This window comes from Astatotilapia calliptera, chromosome 10 (genome assembly GCF_900246225.1).
Source record: "Astatotilapia calliptera chromosome 10, fAstCal1.2, whole genome shotgun sequence".
Classification (NCBI taxonomy): Eukaryota; Metazoa; Chordata; class Actinopteri; order Cichliformes; family Cichlidae; genus Astatotilapia; species Astatotilapia calliptera.
The window spans coordinates 26698024-26709960 of record NC_039311.1 but is presented as its reverse complement, the minus strand read 5'-3'; the positions used below and the strand labels follow the sequence as shown (position 1 = coordinate 26709960).

Genomic DNA, 11937 nt, shown 5'->3' with positions numbered 1-11937 from the left:
AGTTTGATGTTTACATTTTGATGGCTCTGTAAATCAATTAAATCACAATCATGAGGGTTTCTAGTTGTTGCACCCCACCTACTCATTAAGATCTGATCACAGTTTGGACAGAATGGGATTTATGAATAGCTCACACTAGAGTAAAAACAGTCAAAACTGATGGTTGCCTGATTACTGCTGTGTTTTGTTGCTTTTTTTACGTTTTACTTGCAACTACTTAGTGCAAACATATAGTTAATTTTCTATTGCAAGGTAGTTGCAAACATTGCCTGGTGGGAGGCAACCTGTCTCCAAGCAACCGATCGCTCTCAGACAGATTGGTAAAAGTTTGCAAACACAGACAAATTGCTAGCACGCTGTAATCAACTAGTTGTATTCTGGTTATAAGCAGCAGCTACGTCACCATTTATGGAGGAGTGTAGTTAGTGGGAATTTCTGATTAATATAAGTTTGATTTGAATGCGATTTGCAGCAGATTGATTCATAATCACTATATTATCACAAACAGACTGAATGCAGTTGCCAGTTTGAGTGCATTCAATTGAACGATAGCAGACTGACGTCGTCTTATTGTTACACTAAGGTCATTTTAAAGATGGCATCTGACTAAGTGGTCATAGACCCGATCCTGTCTTTGAAGCAACAATTTCAATGGCAAAAAAAAAATCGCAAGTTCATTGCACACAGTCGTGATCTCCAGCCACTGCTTTCCTTAGTGTGACTGTAGAATAATATCAGGTATAAATACAAACAGGTGGGATCACATTTCACATTCCCTGATGATTTACAATTATGCCTCTTTAACTAATCAGTTATATTACTGTTTCTTTTTAATTTAGCCATTGTCTTTCCATAAACATCACTGTGTGATTTTAGCTGTTGTACCTTCAAGTTTGTATGTCTAGGATTGGAAAATTACTTTCTTTGGCACCATCTGGTGGTAGCATGCATAATATGTTAATTTCCTATAAAGAAATTTGTAAAAATATGTTATAATCACATGAAAACATCTACACATAGTGGCTTTAGGTGAGTGATAAACAGTGGGAGTCCTGATAAATGTAAATGAGGGAGCAGATGGGGATGAAGAAAAACACAACAAAGCAGTGAAACTGACTGACTGTCCATGTATCTAGAAAACTGACTTACCTTTTATCAATGAAATGTGGAGACAAAAATTAGTCGGTGTACAGTATATTCTGTCTTGACTTTCTGGCTGAAACACAGCTGCTCTACTGGCTAATCAATGATGATACTTTGTGCATATTCAAGTCTTTTTGTGTGTTTGATCTTTGTCATTTATTGCCTTGTCTTAGCTCACAGAGCGTTAGGAGAGGAGAAGAGTGTGAAGGTGAGCCAGGAGCACGGAGATCGCAGCGCTGACGCTCAGCAGAGGAATCGCAGGTGTGATGTTACTGCTTGAGCTCACGGCTGGAAAAAAAGAAGGGAGTATGACAACATTTGTGAAATGTGCATGTGGTGGAAATACTGTCTTAATGCTACTGGTTTTTACAAATTACCAGTTTAGTTTGTGTGCAGCATGCAAAAGCTACAAGAGTTATAAATATATGGAATTCATATGAACCAATCAATTAACTAATAATTAAGTTGAACGCCCTAAATTTTATGATTTAATGCACAGAAACTTGCCCACTTTTTTAGTTGCAACGTTCAACTGCTTATTAATGCAAATGTCTAATTATTTAATCACACGGCAGGAACTCATTATATTTAGTCATGCAGACATGAATCAAACAACCTGCTGAAGTTTAAACTGAGCATCAGAATGGGGAAGAAAGGTGACTGAAGTGACTGAATGGGGTGTGGTTGTCGGTGCCAGACTGGTCTGATTATTCAGAGACTGCTGATAAGCTGGGATTTTCCCACACAAGCAGTTCTAGAGTTTACAGAGAAACAGTCTGAAAAAGATACAATTTCCAGTGAGTGGCATTTCTCTAGCTGGAAAAACCTTGATGATGCCAGAATTCAGAGAAGAAGGGACATATTCTTGGCACCGTTTGCTGCTGACCATGCCGTTCCTTTTTGACCACGGGCACTGTGGTTATAAAGGGACACGGCACGTGAGTTCTCTGTATTCAAAGGGCCTCCACATTCGCCGGATCTCAGTCCAGTAGAGCACATTGTGGTGGAGATTGACATCATGGATAAAAGCAGTTCTGAAGGCATAAGGGGTCCAATCTGGTACTTACAAGGTTTACTTAATAAAGTGTGTAGTGGCTGTATCTACAACACTTAAACTTTATTAGCTTTGCTTCAATCACTCCAATTGTGTGAAACATGATGGAAACTGTAAACTATTGAGAAACATGCAAAACCTGCTTGGTGACCCTCGTGTGTAGTTTCTGTTTTTCTGGGGCTGATATTGCCGCGGTTTAGGTCATGCTATGATTCAATAAGGTGGGAAAAAAACCTTAAAATTAGGTATTTTTGTCCTTACCCCGGCAGCTCTTCCCATCTCTTTGCAGCATCCCAGTCACACAGCTGCAGATGGGCCCAGCGGCCTTACTGGTGCAGATTTGCTCACAGCCTCCATTGTTCTCCTCACACCAGTCAGACTCTGAAAACACATCAGAAGCTAACCTACGGCTTTTTGTTTTTCCATAGATTACTTAAACAATAAACTCTAAAGCGTGTATTTTACCCAATAAGCTATTTTCTATCTAAAACTATGCTCACCTCTTCTTCTTATGGGTCCAACAGACAGTATGTGCTCTTTATGGTCACTGTCCTCTGAGTACATTCTTCTCTTATGTGGACAGTTCTGCACACACAGTTCATTGATACATCAACACCCAAACACACAGCAGGACGCTTTCTGATTTTTATTGCTCTTCTTGATTTACTCACCACTTTGCAGGCGTTCGTCTCTGAGTCGCACAGAGAAACGTCACAGTGCAGGTGGACTTCATCGTAATCCCCGATGAACTTGAAGACGGTGACGTGAAAGCGGCAGGTGAGTGATACGCCATTCTCTGCCATGCCAATGGTATTGTCCTTAATGTTTGGGCACCTAGAATAAGCAAGATATTAAATGTGCTGTAGTCAAGAAGGTGGTTGTGGGACTTGGGAGGCAGAACGGTCAACAAAAGGTGAGCTTTTAATATGGATAATGTCAACATCCAAACTAAACAAAGTCTTAAAAGGGAGTCCAAACACTGATCACAAATGCAAAGCACAAAAGGCATGACAAAGACCCGAGCATGCGTGTATAACTAAGAAGTACCCGCATGACCAGATAGATGACACAATTAAGACAAAGTAGAGGGCAGGACTATTTATACACATACATGACTAAGGAGATAACTCTTGAGTGTGTATAAATAGTCATGGAAGTAGTGTTCCTTGGAAACAGGTGAAAAGTCATACAGGAAAGATGCAAAACTAAAGCAGGAAAGGAACAACAACCGTAACTGACGCAGGGAGGGTTTAGAAGACATGCTAAACCTGGATGAACTAATTCAAGGGGAACACAGAAAGACAAAGTTATTAATACAAAAAAGAGGGGAAGGAAGTAAAAGTAATGCAGGGCATAAACAGATACTCAGGCTTCAAAATGAAGCAGGACGTGAACAAAAGACAAATACTAATCACCGAGTTTAGAAGACGCGGACAGAAGGACTATGGACTAGAATTACTATATAGTAAAAGTAGGGATCAAAGACTTTACAATCGTATAATAATAATTATAATAATATCACTAGAAACAACACTTACTACTACAATAATAAAACAGTAATAGATTAAACAGGAACCCAAAAGTTACAACAATAAAGAAGGAATCGAAAAATAATGCAAAACCGTTGGGCCGTGACATCCATAGTGCTTTATTCTAAACACCTCAAGCACATTATCTACCTCACGTAAATTTAGAAAAAACAATTTAACTAACATGCCGTGGCGTGGCCTGTTGAGGAAGTACCCAGAGACACTGCCGGCACAGTGAGGGCGTGCAAAGGGCATGCACAGTGACTGTATTTATTACTTCATGTTCTTTTTCTCAAAATGTGTGGATCAGACTATAAAGGTCATCTTAAAGCAGCAGACTGTAGTGAACCCATAGGCTTCATAAAGAGCTACATACTTTACACCGATCACACCTCAACTTCATCTTGGATTACATTAAGAGAAAAAGAAGGTCAAAAAAAATGGTTGAGTTTAAAACATAAAATAAAATCTTTTTTTTCCCACCTCTCTTTTGAGCATTTTTGGTCCAGGACTAAATAAACCTCACCCTCTCTCAATGATGATGTAGCGGAGTCGATCACTGCTGTAGCGCGACGGCGTGGCCCAGCACATATTCACTATAAGGATGAGCTGGTTTTCATCCGCTCCTTCCACAAAAACGCCTACGTACAGGATGTCTCGAGTGCTGAGCACCACCTCCCCCTCTCTGTATGGATGGCGGTACGAGGAGTTTTTATACAGAGCCATCTTGGTAATGAAGTTTCCTTCCTGGGTCGGTAGGGTGAGGTTAATGACGCTGGAGAAAAAAGGAAAAAGAAATGACTATCCAAGCGTTGAGCCGTTGTGTCACACTTGTCGGTGCATATTTGTGTTCTGCTGCCTGACCTGAGCATGGGTTTGAGGACAGTCTCCAGTGAGATCTTCAGGTCCAGCTCATAGGCGCAGGAAAACTCCACGTTGATGGTCTTGTCTCTGGTGATGATGTTCCCAGTGTTGTTCACACTTTCTATCCACACAGTGTTTTTATACATGATGTGTGTGCCGTTGGACTGTAAGAGAAATAAAGCGTAGGTGACTCATAATTTCAAATTTCTACATTAAAGGAACAAATTATCCTAGCTGCTGCTTTTGATTTCACCCATACAAAAAAATGTAAAACATCGTACAGACAGAAGACATCATAAAAACTAATCATTTAGTAATAATAATAATAATTAAATTATTAAATAATAATTTATTCACCAAAAACATTAGCCAGAATTAGCCAGAATTATGAGGATTTAAGAGCCAGGAGCTGCTAACGCACGTCTATAAAAGCAGAAAATTTGACATCAGCAATAAATATAAAGAAGCAACATCAATCTGAGGAAGTTATAAGACTCTGTTGATCACTTTAAAGTGAAAAATATTATTCACATGAGGAACACATTCATGAGTTGCCAATCTTCCCACAAGTGGATATCAAATTTGGAGTGCATAAGATCTTTTACACTGATGAGCAGGGGTAGACAATCGAAGGGGCGGGTCTACCAAACAATTTTCAGCCAGTAGGAAGGGGGTAGGTTGTCTGTGCCAGTGCCACCTAGCCAGCCAGCTAGCAGTGACAAAATTATTCATTGGCACGTGTTGTGGCAGTTTCAGTTAAAATGCTGTAAATGTTGCTTCCAAGATAGTGTAGACCAGGGGTCTCAAACTCCAGTCCTCGAGGGCCAGTGTCCCGAAACTTTTCCATGTGACCCTGGTGCAACACACCTGAATAAAATTAGTAGGTCATTAGCAAGAATATAGAACTTAACTGCATGCTGAAATGTCAACCCCTAACCCTAATCAACTAAATTTAAGTACCGTATTTTTCTGACCATAAGACGCACCGGATTATAAGGTGCATTAAGTGAAACAAAACAGTCAGATAATCAAACTTTACTCAACTCATTCTTCTTCTTGCCTCCACTTCCGTACCATTGATTCACTATAGCTGAATTCTCTTGCAGCTGCTCTATTCCCGCATTGTTGCAGTACATTAATGACTAACCTCGTATTGTGGATGGATTATCTCAGTTGTTCTCCTGACTGAAGTTTGGTCTGTTTACAGCATCCTGCCATGTGATTGCATTTGTTGCTAACCATCGGGAACTCTCCTGTTAACTTTTATTGAGTGGAAAAAGTTAGCATTCATCCTCTAGCTTCACTGTGTTTATATTATGCTAACATAGCTGTGTCGCTAGCCACCATGTAGCAACCCTACAAACGTCACTGCTGTTTAGTTTTCTGTCTTCATTTATGTTGGAAGTGATAGCGGAGCTGTAAGTTTGAATTTTTTTTCAGAAATCTCTCAGTCAGAACATGCTACATTATGTTTAGGTGGAAACTAGCGAGCTAACTTCCTGCTAACTTCCTGCTAACTTCTAACTCTGTTAAATTTAATAAATTCTGTTTTCATGGATGCCTGGATGTTAAGCTTAATTGTTAAACCTGGTAAAGCAGCAATGCTGATCATTTTATTACAGATGAAAGAATTTAGACAGTTTTTAACTCTCAGTGATGTCGCAGTGTTCGTTTAAAAAAGTGTGCGTGTTAGTCCCCATAGGGAAATAGTTCCTCTGCATTTAACCCATTCACCCAGTGAAGCAGTGGGCAGCCACCAGTGCAGCGCCCGGGGAGCAGTGTGTAGGGACGGTACCTTGCTCAGGGGTACCTCAGGGTAGCCATTCAGTGGAGTCGAACCCCCGACCTTCCGATCATGGGGCCACCACTCTACCTACTGAGCTATCCCTGCCCTTTGACTTTGGGACCTGAAGTCGACGGAGTTTAGGACCCAGATTACTCGTGAGGCTCCTGACTACGGTAGCCGCAATGCTCCGACAATCCATCAAGCAGTGCGGCTTCGTAGCTTACCAAAGTCAAAGTCTACTAAAACATTTTTTAACAGATTTTTGAGCGCCATATAGCACATAAAATCGGTTCGAGATCAGTAAGCACAACCAGAATTCATACATAAGGCGCACTGTCGATTTTTGAGAAAATTAAAGGATTTTAAGTGCGCCTTATAGTCCGGAAAATACAGTAAATGTAAGTGTTTGGAAAAATTTACTTCTTAAAGTACTTTTATTGCACCATGTTCATTCACTCATGAGCTGCTGTAACATGAATCAAATGGCTGAATTGCCATTTGATTCATGAGGGCCGGTGTTTCAGGACACCGGCCCTCATGAATCAAATGGCTGAATTGCCATTTGATTCATGAGGGCCGGTGTTTCAGGACACCGGCCCTCGAGGACTGGAGTTTGAGACCCCTGGTAGATCGTGTTGACGACTACATTGTAGTGTCTAAAAGGATCCAAACTGAGATGCGGGGAGCTTTATCACATTTCGAAAGTGATGACGAACACGCTGGAACACAGACGATTGCAAACTGACCTGTACAATGGAACCGCAGTGTCCCTTAGTGTTGTTAATGTGGAAGGAGATGAAGTCCTCTCCCTCAATGCCAGCGCAGTGCTCGTCGTTGATCCGGACATCTTCCCGTTCAAAGCCCAGCTGGAAGAGCTTACACTTGGAGATGGAAACCTCCATCTGAGCATGCTTACAGGTCACCTCCGCTTGGATGATGTCATCCTCGCCTAACAAACATCGACATGAAATACATGTTTTTGCAACATGCAAAAACATGTATTTCACGTTAGCCATGTATTTCACCATAGCCATGATTAAATAAAAAAGTATTTTTTAATAGCTTTTAAAATGTATGGCTAATCAAGTAACACGGAGAGTGTCAGATATTTAAAACTGAGTGATTGCAGCTGGATGAAGCACTCACCTTCAGAGTTGGTGGGTAACTCCGGACAGCCACACAGATCGCCTCCATTCTCCAGCTCACAGGTAAAGTTTGTGCAGATCTCTCCTGCACAGGGGTCATAGATCCATTCTGCTAAAGACAGGTCCACACACAATGTTAACTGTCACACAGATGAAGGCACAAAGTTTTTAAGAACATGCACGTATCTAATACTGACAAAGCAGTCAAACAAATTTACATTTCACGTCTCATCGTAGTAACACAGTGGTCTTGATGGAAAGCAATCTGGAAATCTTAGCAAACTAAGCTCATAATGTGTGAATCAATAATATATGAGACCCAATACTTTCACTTTTAGTACGTCTGGTAAATTCAGCATTAGCGCTGGTTTATATTTGTGTAAAGTGCAAAGTTGTGTTTATTTCCACAGTGGGCATTGAGTCTGAGAGAAGTTCACGGTGCCCTTACAGCAGTTCTCTTGGGTGATCCACTTGGTCGTGAGGGTGCCCATGGACCGGCAGGCTTCTGCATAGGCAGCTAGTGATCCACAGACCTGAGCCTTGCGATGATTGTAGCAGCCATCCAGGTAGCAGGACTGGTAGAAAGGACGGGGATCCAGCAGGCCGTGGCATGGCTGGAAGAAGCCTTTGAGCTGGGTGAGCTTCTGACAGGCATCTTCACTCTGTAGAGCCAGGATGGCCGAGTTGTCACAGGACTGAGCCAAAGCCACGTACTGGGTCTCATCACAACTAGAGGAGAAAGACCAAAATCCAGCTGTCAAAGGTATTAGGACGCGAGCAAAGAAGGAGCAAAGGCCCTGTTAGAATTGCTCCGTTTGCTATTATCTGTATAAATGATTTGCACAAGTGATATGTTTTAGCAACAGCCAGTTAATATCCAGGGTTTAAGACATGCACATGCTTGCAGACGCATGGCTTATGGATTAGGTAACCTTAACTTTTCCTTTTATATTTTGGGGATAACAGCCAAAGGTTTTTACAAGAACTGGTTATATGGACCGTAAATTCCTCCCCATCTGTGAGCCTCATCTACCTGTTCTGCATGCCGTTGGTCTTCCAGCTCTGTGCCAGCTCCAGGGCGCTGACAGCCGGCTTGCCCCTTGAGGTGATGTAGTCATCATTGGGGTCCCCATTGAAATTCCCACAAAGGCCGCACACCTTGTTCTGGAGCCGCTGGCCCATTGTGATGCTCAGGGTGTTAAAGTGGTTGTAGCGAACCTGGATGTCCTGGGGTGTGTCGATGACAATGAAGCCCTCAGATGTGGACAGGCGTGTCATCAGCCCTGTTACAAATGGTACGGATACTGGTGTGCCATTAACCTGTGAGGACAGGAGAGGCAGACACATGTAGATTTTTGACTCGGGACACAAGAAATTTTTATTTAAGTAACCAGCATTAAGGCTACGGAGGGCCTCGAGTGCTAAAATGCGTTAAATAAATACATCATTAAATAATTAATTAAATGTGTTAATGAATTTAAATTGGAATTAGCTAATTAACGAAATACATACATTTAATTTATTTCATTTAAACTTTTTAAAAAATGATTTAATTCCTATTGTATATATTTAATGACACATTTAATTGTTTCACTATTTAATACATTTGTTGTCAATTTTAGTGAATAATTTCATGGTTCCAGTGCAGTATGGAAGGCATCCATACAGATGATTAGAGCAGCTCTCTATATGTTATAATGGGAAGAACAGGAGGAACTCAGTAAAACAGGTGCAGATAGCAGCAAATACACTGGTCCATTCTGGTGTTAGTTGCCACTGTATCAGCGGTGTGGCCACACTGGGTGTCAATGAGTGGTGTTTTACTTGGTGAACAGTGGCATCCCGGGCAGCGTCTTTCACATTTGCTAGGTTCTACTAGCTTAATGTGGCCTCAGAGCCCACATTAGCTTCAGCTGTTCTGCTGCTGGCTGACCAGGAAGTTGTTCCTTGTGACAGTACTGGTACAAGTCATCTGCATTGTTTACTCCCACTGGCAGACAGGGGGGAATGAATCAGAACAGAAGTTACAAAGGTAACTATGATTCTCTGAATTCCAGGATGACTGTCAGACCTGCTGGCGGCTAAAAACGTCTCAGTGTGAGAAGATTCCCAGAGACCAGATGTAAGCTACCACGTAGTATTTATAGTACAAATGCTTCAGTAGTGTACACATCATGCACGCGATTTTATTTCCGGACCTGCGCAGATCATGAGGAGACCCATCTACGTAGTTTCCTGCCATTGGCAGTTATCTGTGAATTCACAGAACTATAGTTATATTTGTAACTTCCATTAGCAAAGTTGCCACTAGAGTGTGTCAGGCCACCCTCATGGAACAAGTGCCAGAAACATGCTGGAGGTCATTTTGTTAGATACTTCCACTGTCACGCTCCTCATTGCACAACGGAGCAAATGCCAGCCCTGCTTCTGGGTGGATGTACACCTGTGGCCTTGTCTAGCTTGTGTAACAACCCATCTCCTGGTATCTCCTCCACACCCTCGAGATCATGTTTGGAGACACAACAACAACTTTCTTGCAGCGGCGCACAACCTAAATGCGAAACACGTGTCATCTCATGCTACCAGCAGGGAAAAAGGACACCAGCTAAAAGCAAAACTAGAGAAAAGATCAGGAAGGATAAGCAGAAAGCTGTGGTCTGTGACCAACGCCTGTGAAACCATTTCCTTTCTCGGGGTTGTCTTCTTGTTGCCTCTCTGGTACATATTTTTATCAATTTATTTTGAAAGGACAGAAATAAAGGGACAACTCTTCCATTTGATACAAAGTGGGTTGGAAGATTAAAGCAAAGCAGTCACCCATGTTTGTGGTCACTTAGACTACAAAAAGTTCAAACTCCTTGTTATTTCTGAACTAGCTCATCTAAAATGTGATAGTAAAGACTGAAATATTTCTGTTTATACAGTTAAAAATTCAACATATTGAAGGATTGTTGAACTACAGAGCACCTCAAACTAAACCATTTTAAATCCAGGAGGCACTCCTACTTAGATGTCCTTTTTCTGCTTACATTTGGGGATTTAGGAGGGGTAATGCTGGGTAAAATGTATTGTCAGCACTAACTGATATCCATTATGTCCTAAAGACAGCATCTCTAAGAAGCCAAATGCAAGTAATGCATTTTTTGATAATTTCTAAATCATGTATATAATATTAGCTTTACAACTAACAGCTCATGTTAAGCATGTTTTGTTTTGTTTTTTTAGTATGGGGCTTGCAAACCTTAAGATAGAATATCTGAGTAAGAAGTTAAAAGTTACAGCCCAGGTAGTTTAAGAAAACTTTCCTGTAGTTTAGGGCTGCATGTGTGAAAATGAGTATATAATAGCATGAGTAGTGGTAACACCATGTGGCAGCATTTTAAAAACTCTGCAAGACAATCAAAGATGTACATTCCCCATGTTTTTGTAGTTATATTAACATAAATACATTGCTATGTTACTGACATTGAAGCTTAAACATGATCACCTATGAGTGGGAAACAAAATTGGGCTGTCATTGGTATAAGCTGATTTCATTCTTATACAAAGATTGGCTGTTAGGATAAAACAAAAAAGAACAGAGACAGTCCGAAGCAAAGATTGTGACAATCTGAGCCTCTTCAGGGCATTAGAACTAACGCCAACATGCTTCTTAAGGCAGTCAATAAAATTAATGAATGTTAATGATGGCGCACTCAGATCAGGCAGGATTAAGACTCAGTGGGAGCTGCAGTTTAAAGCAATCAGTCATTAGCTACCTCTGTGACTGCACTTACAGCTGACTGACATGGCCTAAGTCCAGAGCTGGAGGAGATATAATAGGCTATTAGTGCCAAGGTAATTGGTAAATTGGGCTGCAGGAACTTTTTCAAGTATTTGGGAAAGAAAGAGAGACTTGAATCCGATCTGTTTGTTGAGGTTGATTAAAGCGTCTTTGACCGCAGCCATATGGCCAGCACACAGTAACTCGATCACATAAACAAAAAGGAGAAATCTCCTGATGGAGGCAATTTTTCTATTAAAGCAGGATTAAAAGAGGAAGAAACTGTGGTGAAAATGAAAAGCAAAAAAAAAAACCTCGGTATATAGAGTGTCCATTTCATAGTGTGATGGTTTTAGTCACTTTATGGTCTCTAATGGTAAATGGACTGGTTCTTATATAGCGCTTTTCTACTCTGAGCACTTAAAGTGCTTTATACAACTAATTCATTCACCCAATCACACAAGAACTGCCTATGTAACATTCATACACAACATGGGGTTAGTATCTTGCCCAAGGATATTTGGCATGCTAGAGGAAAGCCAGGAATCGAACCACCAACCTTGACCTGCTCTACCGCCTGAGCTACAGCCACCCCATAATGTGGCCAAGTTGTTGGCTGCATATTTCTGTGTAAAGTTAATAACCTGTTACGA

At 41.1% G+C, this 11937-nt stretch overlaps 1 protein-coding gene across 1 annotated transcript in view; it reads right to left on the bottom strand.

Annotated features, from left to right (window-relative positions):
* Positions 1-1107: 1107 nt before the first annotated feature.
* tecta (tectorin alpha) overlaps positions 1108-11937 on the bottom strand; it is a 27506-nt gene continuing 16676 nt past the window's right edge. The window contains exons 15-24 of the mRNA XM_026181511.1: positions 8555-8841; positions 7970-8250; positions 7523-7633; positions 7123-7325; positions 4591-4754; positions 4253-4501; positions 2869-3031; positions 2698-2782; positions 2459-2578; positions 1108-1431 (exon numbers count right to left, since the gene is read on the bottom strand). Of these exons, the coding sequence (XP_026037296.1) occupies positions 1328-1431; positions 2459-2578; positions 2698-2782; positions 2869-3031; positions 4253-4501; positions 4591-4754; positions 7123-7325; positions 7523-7633; positions 7970-8250; positions 8555-8841 (1767 nt within the window). The 3' untranslated portion in view covers positions 1108-1327. The remainder of the gene's footprint in view (positions 1432-2458; positions 2579-2697; positions 2783-2868; positions 3032-4252; positions 4502-4590; positions 4755-7122; positions 7326-7522; positions 7634-7969; positions 8251-8554; positions 8842-11937) is intronic.